The 14,555-nt window shown below is 42.8% G+C and overlaps 1 protein-coding gene across 3 annotated transcripts; it reads left to right on the top strand.

The window, feature by feature from the left end:
• Positions 1-19: 19 nt before the first annotated feature.
• CCDC32 (coiled-coil domain containing 32) lies at positions 20-14,113 on the top strand. Of its 3 annotated transcripts, none has more exons than XM_081967357.1 (4): positions 20-163; positions 6,146-6,404; positions 8,634-8,790; positions 12,504-14,113. In XM_081967357.1, the coding sequence occupies exons 2-4, from the start codon at positions 6,158-6,160 to the stop codon at positions 12,646-12,648; spliced, it is 549 nt and encodes a 182-aa protein (XP_081823483.1). In that variant the 5' UTR covers positions 20-163; positions 6,146-6,157; the 3' UTR covers positions 12,649-14,113. The 3 variants fall into 3 exon arrangements, with proteins under 3 accessions (XP_081823483.1, XP_081823482.1, XP_081823484.1); XM_081967356.1 differs by lacking the exon at positions 20-163 and adding an exon at positions 175-343; XM_081967358.1 differs by lacking the exon at positions 20-163 and adding an exon at positions 470-640.
• The last annotated feature ends 442 nt before the right edge of the window (positions 14,114-14,555 follow it).

The following is a 14,555-nucleotide window of genomic DNA, read 5'->3' as shown; positions in this document are numbered from 1 at the left end:
TCCCATTCGACCGCGATCCATCTTTAATTGTCGGGGATTGATGGTTTCTCTTACCTGCGTTCCCGTTCTCGTCGCCCATTGGCCAGCGTGGAGGCGAGAGGGACCCGCTAGCTCAGTTCCTTCTCTTGGCGGGGTTTGACTCGCGGCAGGTTTACGCGTCCAGGTAGGAAGAGTCGGAGCCGCCGATCAAGTCGGAGGGGGCGGGGGTGGCTGGATGGGGGAAAACCCATCGCGTTGCAGAACGGGACGGATCCCTCCAGCGATCACCTGGGAAGATCATTGTCGAAGGCCTTCCGTTTCTATGTCTCCAGATCAGTGCTATTTCGGCAAAGCACCTCTCTTGGTAGGTGGGGCACGCGGTGTGTCTGTATCACGTTTTCTTCTTTCTTTTTAATTGGCCAAGTCATTCGGGGTTTTAATTTTCAAAGGCATTTTTTTAAAAGGTGAAAGGCTTTTTTAGCAATACTTTCTCTAGCTGTTCTGGATCACAGCACTCGGAATTCAGTGGGTCTGGGACTTTTGCATGGCTAAACGCATCAGTAGCCTGGAAATTAGGAAAGACCCCAACACTGTAGGAGTGAATTGCACAGCAGAACCAAATCCCCGAAGGAAGTGGTGAACTCTTCTTGGGGATGTTCAGGTGAGTTAATGCAGCCATCTGCTGGGGATCTCCAAATTGGATTTCTGCATTGAACAGAAGCTGAAATCGATGGCTTAAAGGGTCCCTTCCAATTTTATGGTAGCATTATCACTGACTACTCCAAACTTTCCTAAGTTTTCAATTGAAAGCATTTAACAGCTCACTACAGTCATAAATATGTGTTTTATAAGAAGCTGGCATTTGATTTTGTCACAGTCTATGTGTTCTGTAGGGAGAACGAGGCAGACAGGAACTGAGGCAAGGCAGGTTGAAGCTAACACAACCTTTATTAACAGTATAACAGGGCAAAATGTAAGGCAAACCTCGACCCAGCAAACAGCAACATTTGACAACTGACAGCCCTTTTTATACTAGAGCTGTCAGGCGCTGAACCAATAGAATGGCTGCATTCTCCGCCAGCTGGCTGCTCACGTCTCAACCAATCAGGGGCCGGCAATGATAGTCAATGGCGTCATAGCCTTGAGGACTTAACACCCCTCTCCTCCCAGTTAGCACATGCGTAGTCAGCCAAATACACCGGCTGACATCGGCTCCATCCAGATCGCCTTAGTTCAGGGGCGGTGGCCAAAGAAGGAGCCGCTGGTGGAGAGTCCTGTGGAACATCAGGAGACTGTGCAGCTAAGTCGGCGGGAAACTTGACCGCCATGGGACTGACCAGATTTTCAGGTAAGCCCGGTGACAAAAATGCATTGGTGGGGGGTGTTGCGTGCGACTCTGTCTGTGCTGAAGCAGCCTTTGTCGATATTAGTTCCCCGGGGCAGGATTGGGCCTGCACCGGGTGTTGGTCTGCTGCGCTGGTGGCTCGCCGTCTGAGCTGGTTGATGTGTCGGCGCCACATTTGCCCGTCACTCAGCTGGACCTTATAAGATTAGGGTCCAGTTAGTTGCGTGATTTGTCCGGGAAGCCACCTTGGTTTGGCCCCATAGTTTTGGGCGTAGACTGGGTCTCCCACATTAAAGGCCCGTGTGGAGTTGCCTGTGAGGGGGCTTTTCTCTGCTGCATAACCAGGGTGTAGCCGGTCCAGGGTTGTCCAGAGCCGACGACCCTTAAGCCTTTCTGCGGGACTTTGCTTGGTGATTGGGCACGGGGTTGTATGCTGTGCCAGGAGGTATTGGGACAGTTTGTCGTGCCATAAGGCGATGCATCGCACGCCAAAGTTAATGGGAGGCAATCACTGTATTGCACTAATAAAGATTTGGATGTAAGGACATCCTTAACTGCCCTAAAGGCTTGGGCTTCCTTAGACCCCCAATGCCAGGGCGTCTTGGAGTCCAGGAGCCTATGAAGAGGCTCTGCCAAAGATGCCTTATGGGGTAAAAAAAATGGAGAAAAATTAAGCAGCCCCAGAAATGCTTGCAGTCCAGCCTTAGAGGAGGGCGTGGGGGCTTTCTTAATTGCCTCTACCTTGGATGGAGTAGGGTGGATGCCTTTGGAATCAACTAGATACCCAAAAATTCTACACTGGGGACCCCTATCCTACACTTTTCATGTTTGAGTTTCAGCCCCGCTTGGCGGAAACGGGTCAGGACTGCTCTTAATTTATCAATGAGCTCAGCTTGGTCCAAAGCGGATATAAGCACGTCGTCGAAATAAGGTACCATCCCTGGCAGCCCCTGGAGCATCCGCTCCATTAGGCTCTGGAAAATACCTGGGGCTACACTGACCCCAAATTGCAAGCATTTACATTTGAAAGCTCCCCGGTGCTTTATGATGGTTTGAGCCATGGCAGTGGCTTTGTCCACCGGGAGCTGCTGGTACGCTTGTGCCAAGTCTAACTTGGCAAAAATGTTTCCCTGGCCCAAGGAATGGAGCAGATGTTGAACCACTGGCACTGGGTAACGGTTGGCTTGCAACCCTTTATTAATGGTGCATTTAAAATCCCCCTCAAATTCTAATACTACCATCCTGCTTAATAGGTATTATTATGGGGGTCTCCCAGGGGGAGTGGTCTACTGCTTTGAGCACTCCTTGTGCTATTAATTTATCTAGTTCTAAATCTACTTTGGGCCGAAGAGCAAAAGGCACTCTCCTGGGTTTTAGACATATTGGCACCACCTGGGGGTCCAAGTTAAAAGAAATGGGGGTCCCATTATATTTACCAAGCTTGTTGTCAAATACGTCCGCGAACTCTCTGGCCAGCGCAGCAAAGGAATCTGGAACAATGGAGTGGATGCCAGAGACGTTGAGCCCAATGCGGAGAACCAGTCAAGCCCCAGGAGGCTGGGCAGATGGCCATCTACAATGATGAGGGGAAGAGGCCCCTAGAAGTTATTGCTGGCTATGGTGAATGTTCCGCAACCCACAATGGATATTGGCTGTCCTTGATAGTCTCTGAGGCGAAGTGGGCACTGTCTGAGTTGAGCTTTTGTCAGGCTGGGCACTATCCGTTTGATAGTAGCCCAAGAGACCAGGGATTTGGAAGAGCCAGTGTCCACTTCCATCTTGCAGGGCTCTCCCTCTATGCGCACAGTCAGGTATATCTTATGGGTAGGCTTAGTCAGGGACGCATGGCTGATAGCCCAGTCAGGGTGCTGCTGGTCACCTGCAATGGCAAAGCAGTCTTTGCGGTGTTTGGGAAGTCTTTACGAATTGTCTAGACAAGGTGCGCTCCGGAGGCGGGTCAGCGATTGGCATGGCTGCTAAATGATCTTTCCTGTCACACCGACGGCATATTGCAGCTTTGAACCTGCAGACTGACTTTGCATGGTTCCTGCCACAACTCAGGCAACCTGTCTGAGGTAAAAAATCAGCCTGAGTCCGTTTTTTCCTGATGGTCAGTTTGAGGCGGCTAATCTCTTCTTCCTCATCCGAGAAGTCTTCTTCGTTGTCTTCTTCGTGGTGGACACCCATGGGCGGCCGGTGGCAGAAATCTCTGAATTTCCACAGTGGATTTGTGTGACATTTCATATGCCGTGGCTTCCTCCACAGCTGCCTGAAGGCTCAGCTCTTTTCATGCCAGCAAGCATCGCTGAAGTCTGAGGTCTTTGATACCACAGACCAGCTGTTCTAACAGGGCATCATCCAGCACAGGAAAGTCACAGTGCAGGGCCGCTGTTCTGAGGGAAGCCATGTAATCGCTCACAGATTCCCCTTCTCTCTGGGTCCTCTGCCTAAAAGCATAACATCTGGCTACACGCGAGGCAGTTGGAGAGTAATGACTTTTAAGTTTCTCCAAAGGAGTCTCCCAAGGCATCGAATGGACGGATTGAGGGGCTGCTAAAGCCCTGGCTATTCCAAACATCTCGTGTCCACATGTGCTGAGAAAATATCCTCTTTTACGGCCACTGGACAAACCAGTGAAGTCGTTTGCCTCCAGGAAGCACTCGAACTGCTCGAGGTAGGCGTCCCATGTTTCAGTGGCCAGGCTGAATGCCGTGAATGCCGGTAGATTAGCCATCCTTAGAAGGGCAGAACTTGAGGAATTAGCCTTGGAGCGACTTCTCGTCGCCTGTGATTTGAGGCAGGTCTTATTAGTGACTTCGCTTTTCCTTTACCTCAGTCCTGATCCCATCCTCGTCGCCAGTGTTCTGTAGGGAGAACGAGGCAGACAGGAACTGAGGCAAGGCAGGTTGAAGCTAACACAACCTTTATTAACAGTATAATACGGCAAAATGTAAGGCAAACCTCGACCTGGCAAACAGCAACATTTGACAGCTGACAGCCCTTTTTATACTAGAGCTGTCACACGCTGAACCAATAGAATGGCTGCATTCTCCCGCCAGCTGGCTGCTCGCGTCTCAACCAATCAGGGGCTGGCAATGATAGTCAATGGCGTCATAGCCTCGAGGACTTAACACTATGATATACCTACATTACAGCAGAGATTTACCTTGGAAGACTCAGGTGCTTCCAAAGTTGAGTGTTTCCCAATCTTAGCAACTTTAAGATGTGTGGACTGGGGAATGCTGTTCATGAATTCATATGCTAACTGGACAGTTGTGCAACTGAAGTCCACACAAGTTGTTGGACTTGATAAACACTGCTCTGGTGCTATTCTTAGAGATGATATATGAGGATAAAGGTAGAGGCATATCAATTTAAAGTTCAGATTGAATCTGTAAATTGCACTGTGAGGGCAATGCCAGCATTCTTCGCAGTTTTGCAAAGTTGTTGTTGTTATTATTGTAGTAGTGGTAGTAATGGTAGTAATTCTGCTACCTATTTTAACATATGCTAGTGAACTATGGACACCAACCTCACAATTGATACAAAAGCTGCGAATGGCGCAAAGAGCCATGGAAAGATACATGCTTGGCATCCATCCTGCACATAGATTAGAGAACAAACAAAAATATACAATATCATCAAAAGAGTAAAAGAATTGAAATGGAAATGGGCCGGTCACATAGCAAAAAAGAACTGATGGCAGGTGGACCAAGGCATAGAATGGATCCCACTTGATAAAAAGTGTCCAAAAAAGACACTTGATAAAAAGTGTCCAAAAAAGAATTGAAATGGAAATGGGCCGGTCACATAGCAAAAAAAGAACTGATGGCAGGTGGACCAATCCATAGAATGGATCCCACTTGATAAAAAGTGTCCAAAAAAGAGACCTAAAACAAGATGGATTGATGACAGCAATTATTGCGGGCCCAATTTGCAAAAGAAAGCTCAAGATTGTATTGGTTGGAAAAATGCGGAAGAGGCCTTCATCCTGCAGTGGATAGACAATAGCTAAGATGACGACAATGAGTAATAGTGATTACAGATCTATAACCTATTTGCTTGGATTTAAATCTCATTGAACTCATGTTATTTCTCACATGCATGGAAATGCATTATAAGTTGCATGATGGATCAGTGGAATCCAATGAGATCATAGGGGTGACACTTTCAAGATGATCTGGGAGTGAACGCTGAATGACTTGGTGCTGAAAAGGTTTGCCATCTACTATTTAAGGCACCAGGCTAGAAAGCAGGAGGCTATAAGTTCTAACCCTGCCGTGGCCACGAAAGACAGCTGGAGGACTTAGGGCCAGTCACTCTCTTTCAGCCTAATCCACCTCACAGGGTTGTCGTCATGAGGAAAATAGGAGAAAAGTGCATTAGATATCTTCACTGCCTTGAATTATTTCTAAAAATAATAAAGGCAGAACACAAATAAATAAAGCTTCTTATGCAGATAATCCAGTTCTAAAATGGCTAATTTTCTGTGGAATCGTAAACATTTAAAAATTTATTTTCAGCTTGCAATATTTTCTTCCCAGATGTTTAAAGCTGAATCTTTTTCTGTAGAAAATTCCCTGAGCATTTTGATTATAAATACTTGGAAAAAAGGAAGAGTCGGCAAAGTTTTGTATGTGCTACCACAGATCATTTGACACCAATAATTTTAAATGGGTAGAGTTTTGAGAAAATTTAAACATCTGCTTAAAAAAAAAAGTTACTCTTCTTGTGGTCCCAAAGTAAAAAAGAATATATGTCAATATAATGTTATATACCTGATAACTCGCACATCATTTTCTTTTCTTTTTCTTTTTCCAGAATTGCTGCATCATGATCATGACTGAAAGTGTTGATTCTCTAGTTACTGTTTCCAGCCAGGACCTCTGGACTGAAATCTGTTCATCTCTGCCACATCCAGATCAGAATGAAGAGTCCAATAATGCATTTGCAGATTCCTTTGCAGATTCTTACATTCAGGTGATGGAGAATCAGATGGAAGTAACAGGCCCCGCTCTGCAAGTGAATGAGAAGCCCTGGGTACCATTGAAAGATTCAGAGCTCTACTTGGCATCTTTAGGTCAGTATCGAAGTCTTTTCTAATCTAGGATTTTTCACAGGAGTTGATACTTTCTTCAACCTGGATGTGTGAGACTTTGAATCCTACAATCGCAGCTACAGCAAATGATATTGTTGGGAGGATCATGTACCACAGAGAATGTTGAATCTACCCATATGTTTTTTTGGAGTATAAGACGCACCTTTTTCCTTCAGAAAAAAGGCTGAAAATCTGGGTGTGTCTTATACATTGAATACAACATTTTTTTTGCCTCCTGAAACCCTGCCCTTTCACCCAAATGGCCATGCATAGCCTTTAGGAGGCTTCCAGAGAGCTCCTATGGGCTGGGGAAGGCAGAAATGAGCAAAAAATGGGCAGTTTTTTGCTCAATTTTGCCCCTCCCCCAGCCCCCAGGAGCACTCTATAAACTTCTTAATGCCCTTTTTTTTGACAAAAAATGGGCCCGTTTTTGCTTGTTTTTGCCCCGCTGCCACCCCCAAACACTCTACAAGCCTCCTAAGGGATATTCATGCCCTTTTTGGGGGGGGGGGGACGGGCCCGTTTTCGGGAGGCTTGTAGAGTGCAAAAAAATTTTTTTTAATTGCCTCTTCAAAACCTTGGTGCGTCTTATACTCCGGTGCATTTTATACTCTGAAAAATACCTTTTCTGACACATATTTGTATATAATTTTAAAACAGTGTTTTTCAAACTTGGCAATTTAAACAGGAGTGGACTAGAATTTCACAGCAAGCATGTGTGAGGAATTCTGGGAGCTGAAATGCACATATTGTTTATAGTTGTCAAGCTATTAAAAAAAATACTGCCTTGAAGGATTATGGTTAAAGTCTTTAAGCCTGCTAGAGATGCACTTTTAAAACAGTACATCTGTGAGGTTCATCAGTTGCATAAGTGATTATTTTGTACGTTCACATTTTTCTGGATATTGTCCGATAATCTGTGACGTCAGAAAGATTACCATTTTATTTTTAAGATTTGTGACACTAAGGTTTATCGTATTTTTCTAGCTGAAATTTTACAGAGATGCGAAAGAAAAATTGCCGCCTATTTTATCTAATTTGGTTTTTTGATGAAACTGAGAAATATAACTGAAGTTATCATCTTTTTCAATAATTTCCATGTTGAAAAAAAAAGAAATCTAATCTATCAGCCAATTGGGAGACAGAAGAATGGGCATTCTTCTTAATGTGGATGAAATTCCTAAAGAATGTAAAGATTTCTATTCCACTTTTTCCTGTCTGCTGTGCATGTAATGATGTCCATTTTCTCACGTGAAATATTTGTAGGAATAATTGTGAGTCATGATCCTTACAGGAGAGTAAAACCCTTTCTTCTTTTAAATATAAATGCCACTTCGGTGCACAGGTTTCTCAAAGTATATTCTGATTTGGATTTGGGCAGTAAAAGAAAAAATTTAAAGCAATGGCTTGGTCCATCCTGAGAGTTTTTTATCCAGTCCCCAACAAAATAAAGCTCTGACATGACGCTTTGACATTAAAAGGGTCTGTCAGAGTATACACACTGTTGTCAGCGACCAGAGGAGTTGGCAGCAGATTCAGACAGTGAAGAGGTTGGGGAGGGACACGGGCCAGTCCTGGAGTCTGGGGAAGGCTCTGATGAGGGCTCTGTGTCAAAAACAGAGAGGGGGCCAGAGCCATATGCCAGTTATCAGCTGCCTTCAGAGTAAGACATCAGTGAGGCAGACAAACAGCTAGAGCCTGTTCCCAGTGTGCGCATGTGCAGAGTTGCCAGACGAAGGGAACAGCTAAAGAACAAGTCAATTTGGGAGTAAGGAGTGGACAATGGCCACAGGTGGATGATGAATAGCCCCTCCCAGAGGAAATAAAAGAGGAGCGAAAGGGGAGGGGAGTTTGCAGGAGACAAGTAGTTCACTTAATTGGTTCGTGACTCTCCGAGACTCCTTGCCAAGTTTGGCAGATATTGGCAGCTCTCCAAGCCAGATAAGGTCTATGATTGTAAATCCTTTCTTGAAAGACTTTGCTGGATGTGAATGAGCAGAATTCACAGTAAATTAATAAAAGGGTTTTTTGTCAGGACAAGGAGTTTGCTTCATGCTCTTGGGAAGCCTAGGTCAGATCAACTGTTAATATGGTTACAATTTATACAAAACCTCAAGAGTTGAACTGAACATTTCTCGCTTTAACCTGCCCACCGGTTTTCATTTCTCTACAGAGTGCGTTCTTCCTTTATCAGTTTGTTTCTTTCCTCAGAGAGAAGATTAATGAAAATAAAGGGTTTGTCTCAGGAAGTGACATCCAAAGATATCCTGCATACACTTTCTCAGGCTAAGAAAGAAAGTTGGGACAGGTTTCTGCAGGAGAAGTCCGAATCTGACTTTTATTTGGAGGGAACAGATTCTGATGAGAGGTAATGCTTGTGTAATAAATATTCTATATGTAACACCTCTTTTAAATATTTGTCTTGTAGAAATTTCAAGTGTTATGGGAGAAAGATATTTTGGGGGATTTATTTATACTGTAGGGGCTTATTTTACACCTAAGAATGTTTTTAGGGACAAAGGTCAGCTCGAAGTACGCTTAGAAGGAGCTCCAATTGAATTCAACAAATACCGTATGTCTTACTTTCTTACTTATCCCAACCAAAAACGTCTTTCCATTTCCACATGTGCAAGATTGGGACTAATATTTGTGGCTAATCTGGTGAAATGATGGCATGTGTTTTGGATACTTTGTGAGTGAGATGCCATTAAATCAAGCTTGCTTTCTGGTGACTCTGGGCAATTACCATCTCAACATGTCTGTTTAACCTGTAGTTGTATTACAGATGTTCCTGAAAGGTTTTTTTCAATCCTCTTTGTCTATCTTATCTGTAATCTTCCCCTTCTATTTTCATTCAAATCTAAGCATTTTATTTCGTTCATTGCCTGCTTGTAACACAGGTACCAAAGATTAAAGTTTCTGCTTGCTATTCATTAAGTTGAAGTGATTAGCAAGTGATTGATTGGTTCTTCTTGCAGTCTAACAGCCTCTTAATTATGGATTACAAATCTGTAATTCAAAACTACCTGCTTTCTTTCATTTTATTCTCAATGCTCAATTACTGGAAAACCTTTGAAAAAAACTGTTGTTTTAACTCCGGAGTTTCTCACCCTTGGCAATGTGAAGATGTGTGGACTTCAACTTCCAGAATTCTCCAACCAGCCTTTTCATCTAAACATTGCTAAGGTTGAAGAATACTGTTTTAACTCTACTGAAGTTGGTTTTCAAAATATCCTTATCCTTCATTAACTGGGTAAGTGTTTTTGCCTTTCCCTGTAGGGTTAGTTTCCTCCTTTTTTCCAGTTTCAAGATTCCAGTTTCTCAGCACATACAGTACATGCTATTCTGCACTTCTCCCAAAGCTCTTCTTTTTTAAAATAGTAACATTTCTATCCACCTATGTACAGTATTTTTTGGAGTATAAGAGGCACCTTTTCCCCTCAAAAAAAAAAAGGCTGAAAATCTGGGTGCATCTTATACACTGAATGCAGCATTTTTTGCCTCCTGAAACCCTGCCTCCTTCATCAAAATGCCCATGCACAACTTGTAGGAGACTTTCAGAGAACTCCTGGGGACTGGGGAGGGCAGAAATAAGCAAACCACGGCCTGTTTTTTGCTTAATTTTGTCCCCCAAACCCCCAGGAGCACACTATAAGCTTCCTAAATGGCCTTTTTTTGACAAAAAAACGGGCCCGTTTTTGCATCTTATACTCTGAAAAATACAGTGTATAGAGAGATATTTCTGTTTACATATTATGCAAAAACACATATCCCTGTTTCTCCAGTGATGGTGAACGTCTTTCTGCTCGGGTGCCAAAAGGGCGTGCGCACATGTGATAGTGTGTGCGTGCCCACACCCATAATACAATGCCCTCCCCCTGCACATGTGCGCACAACCCTTGTGCATGTGCGCAAGCCTCACTGAGGCCTCTGGATTTCCGGTAGGCCTGTTTGGCCGTTTTTCACCTTCCCCATGCTTTAAGAAAGCCTCCGGAGCCTGTGGATGGCAAAAAACAGGCCCAACAGGCCTACCGGAAGTTCAGAAACCAACTTCTGGTACCGTTTTTCATCATCCAGAGGCTCTGGAGACTTTCCTGAAGCCTAGGGAGGGCGAAAATGGCCTCCCCCCGCCCCTTGGAAAGCCGAAAATCAGCAGGCCAGCACCGGTTGTGCGCTGGAGCTGGCATAGGGCAACGTCTTGCATGCCCTCAGATATGGCTCCTGCCATAGGTTCACCATCATGGTCCTACCCGCTTCAACCACCCTCTCCCACTCCCAAGCTTTTCTGAAATACATTGCTGGCTTTTCTATGTTTCTTACTCTGTTTGATTGCTTTTCCCTACTGCTCTTTCTCAGTTCAACTAGGCTGTTATTTCTTCTTTTCAGTTTTGGTTAGCAGCCTGGTTAGCATTTTCAAAGCCAGTGAGACTGCACTAGCATGTGATAACAAAAAAAAAAAAGTTTTATTTTATTGCACCCTTTTCTTTTTCCTGTATGGGTTTGAAAAAATGCCCCTGAACTAGTGAAAAATAAATTAGAACGTGCATATTGGGTAAAACCTGCACATTTTACAACTTGCATTTTACGTCTCGAAGCTTTTGTTCAGGAAAATTGAAGTAATGAGCAAGCGGCTACCTCCGAGTTTGCAAAAACCCAGTTCTATTATTTTTTTCTTTGATTTTGCTAAGCAATTACTGTGCCCCTGTTACCTGGGAAATCTGGTTTCACAAGTGAATGTTTTCTTCTTCACTTTTCTGCAGACTTGTTAAATTAGAGTCCTAGGGGAGAAGTATCTTGATTTGATTCTTGACATTTTGCATACTTCCTTGAACGTTCGTGGAAGAAACATTTAAATAGGAAACTAAGTTGTCATTATCCGTGTGTGTGTACAATCTGCTATGGATTCCATTGGGAGCAAATGTCGGGACTCTGCTCCCATGAGACTTTGCAGCAGCAGAAAAACATTAGTTTTAAGCAAAGCCTTGACTTCTTTTTTGAACATAGGAAGGCTATAAATATAACACTTATAGCCTTCCTATGTTCAAAAAAGTAGTCAAGGCATTTAATGGGCTGCTTCTTCCTATTGCGTTCTCATGATAACCCTGTGAACTAACTTGTGTTGAGGAACTGACCTAGTTCACCAAGTAACAATCTGCTTAACCATATTATTAGCTATGCTATGATTACTGTAGCTGGCGTTGTGATAAGTCAGTATGGTAGTTTCCAAACCATAATGGCTTAATTCTCATAATCAGGGTTCAGCATGACCAAATGGGGAGTCTACTGGAATTTTCAGAGAAGGTATATTTCAGAAACAGATTCTGCCCTTGCATACATGAATGAATAGTTTAATCATTGCCTGTTTCAGGGGTAATTAGTCTTTCTCAACTACAGGCTCATGTGAGGTTTGAAGCAAACCTCGTGGTCATATTCAGAAAATAACTACCTTGGGAGATTTGCCTACTGACAAAAATGGCTGATATGGACAGTCACAAACCAACTTTTTCCAAGAAAGAAACTATCTTTCTATGATCTTTGTCAGACCCTGATCTGCTGAAGCATACTAGCAAGTAAATTGTAGTTTTGTTTGCTTGTTTTTAAAAATTGGTGCAGGAAGCCTGATGTACTAATCCAGGGGTCGGCAACCTTAAACACTCAAAAGATCCATTTCCCACAAAAAAAGAAAACACCGGGAGCCACAAATCCCTTCCGGTGCCTGACTATTTCCTGAGCACCCACAAAACCAGCATATGTATTTGAATTAAAGGTTTTGTTTTTTTCTTAAACTTTTCCTCTCTTGGATTTATCCATGACTGGCTTACTGGGGGTCGGAAAGCTCAATAAATCGTGTGCTGGTGGGTGTCGCACATTGGAAATTGTGACACATATTTTGAGCGACAGGGAGCCGCAGCAGAGGGATGAAAGAGCCACATGTGGCTCCAGTCCAGAGCCACGGGTTGCTGACCCCTGTACTAATCTAAAGTCCTTTATTGGTGACTGTAGGCACCATATTGTTAATGCCTGTGTTATTTGTTTAACTGTGAACTGCTCTTGTAACCTTTCTGTTCTGCTTCTTCTCAGTACTTTGGAATACTTGAAACGTTGGCTACAACCAGAGAAAGTGGCAGTCAGCAGTGAGGAGATCCAGTATCTCATCCCTCTTGGAGCTCCTCCTGAGAAGCAAGAGGCTGGAGAAGATGAAGAACCTGCGCCTGTAGAACAGTGAATGCACTCGGATCTCGCTTGCAGCACAGATGGCTGTTGGCACTTTGGGTGAAAATACCAAAAGAAGGATAGAGTTTGTTTGAAATAGACCTTGTGGATTTTTTCTCTCCACCAAAGTTTATAATGTACAGATCCTGATTTAAAGTCATGCGTAACGTTGCTTATTTAAATTAAATGTTGTGTGATCATCTATGGAAAAATTCTTAGCAATACTTTCCTCGCAGAATATAATTTCCTCATTCACATCTCCCCTGATTTACCCACAGGTATCTTTTTCCCAACTTGGGGGAAAAAAAAACAACCTCCAAAGATCTGTACCTTTTCCCCTGAGAAGTGAAAAATGTCTGCCATCATTTTTTCTGGCTAAAGCTGAGCCACATCGCTCAGTTTCATCCTTGGGTGGAATAAGCACCTCCTAGCAAAAAACACAAGAAATGCTGGGTAGGAAAAAAAACGTCCTACTTTGTGTAGCTTTTTTTCTGTTATGGCTATTTCTTTCTTTCTTTTTAATCATTCATTTCATCTAAGGATTGATACCATCTTTTCATTTCTTATTTTTTTGCTTTGGGCTAATACTTATTCACACTTTTTCTTCCTCTTATTTCTTTTGCTGCAAAAAGTAAAAGACAATGCATAATGAAGAAAAAACCCCAGAGCTGTCAGTTGAATGAAGAAGACAAAGTTTGATATGAGGGCAGAACAGAAATGCAAGTTTTTGTAGTAACTTTCCCATTTCAGAGTTTTTTGGGGGTGGGTTGGGGGAAGGCTGCTAGGAGGTCATTCTCCCATTCAATGCTATAGCATAGCTTTGGTCTTTCTCCCTTCCCCCTTTTTTAATCAGCAAACCTTTATAGTTTTTTTTTAATTTGCTTGTTCTTTTCTTTTCTATTTCCATGGAAATTATCATTAACAGCTATATATGGAAACAAATAGAGGACAGCCACTATTTGAATTTCATTGTTTACCAATTGGCAAAGCTATGTAGTCAAATCTGAGTGGCTACATGCCACCTTGATGGGTCTGAGAAAGGAGAAAAACAACTCATTTTTTTAAAAAGAGTGCAACAATTATTTGCGTTGGTTTAGCTGTAAGACAGCACATAATTATATTGGGCAAGTGATATGATACTCCCACTGGGGTTTTGTTCTTTTTTGCACTGAAATTCTCAACTGGAAGTTCTGATGTCTGTTTAAATGCACGCCATTGTTATTTCTTCTCTAAAATTGTAGAGATATCTTGTTTTATGAAACAGATCAGGAAATAAAAGTTCACCAAATGTATTAGACAAAATGTTGAAAACTTGAGAAGTTTACATATTATTTCTTTACTGAATTGATTTCAAATGTAGCCAAACTGGATTTTCTGAATCTGGAAATATAATATGAATAGTGGATTGTATAGTTTGATTTTGCTTTGTCTGTAATCTGAATATTGTCTACTTGTATAATTAAGACTCTTTAAAAGTTGATTGTGATGTTTTCTGTCTACATCCAGTGGAAAATATATATCCTTGTGTAGATGAATTTGGGGTGATTTGGTAAATGTTTTAGAATAGAGATGACTCACAAAACTATTTTTTCACGGAGAAATAGGTGCATTTTGGCTGGTGTAAAAGAGCAAAAGTGAAGCATGTAAACATTTGTTTATGTTATTAATCAAAGAATGAAACCCCAATCCACAAACACTAAGAAAAACTCACTCTCTTCGCTAATGTCATTGTGTCTATATAGCTTATAGTCACCCAAATATATCGAACAAAAATTGTGGGCTGATTGACCTGGCTATTTTAGAATTGGTCCCATGCACCTCTGTGTAGTGAATCCTGCAAATAGGTGCATGGGACCAGGGGTGGGAACCTACCAGTGTAACAACCGGTTCGCTTGGCGCGCACACAGTTCCCCATCACTC

This window comes from Natrix helvetica (assembly GCF_964273705.1).
Source record: "Natrix helvetica genome assembly, chromosome: 1".
NCBI lineage: Eukaryota > Metazoa > Chordata > Lepidosauria > Squamata > Natricidae > Natrix > Natrix helvetica.
Note: the sequence above shows the minus strand (reverse complement) of the source record. Positions and strands in the feature narration are given on the sequence as shown.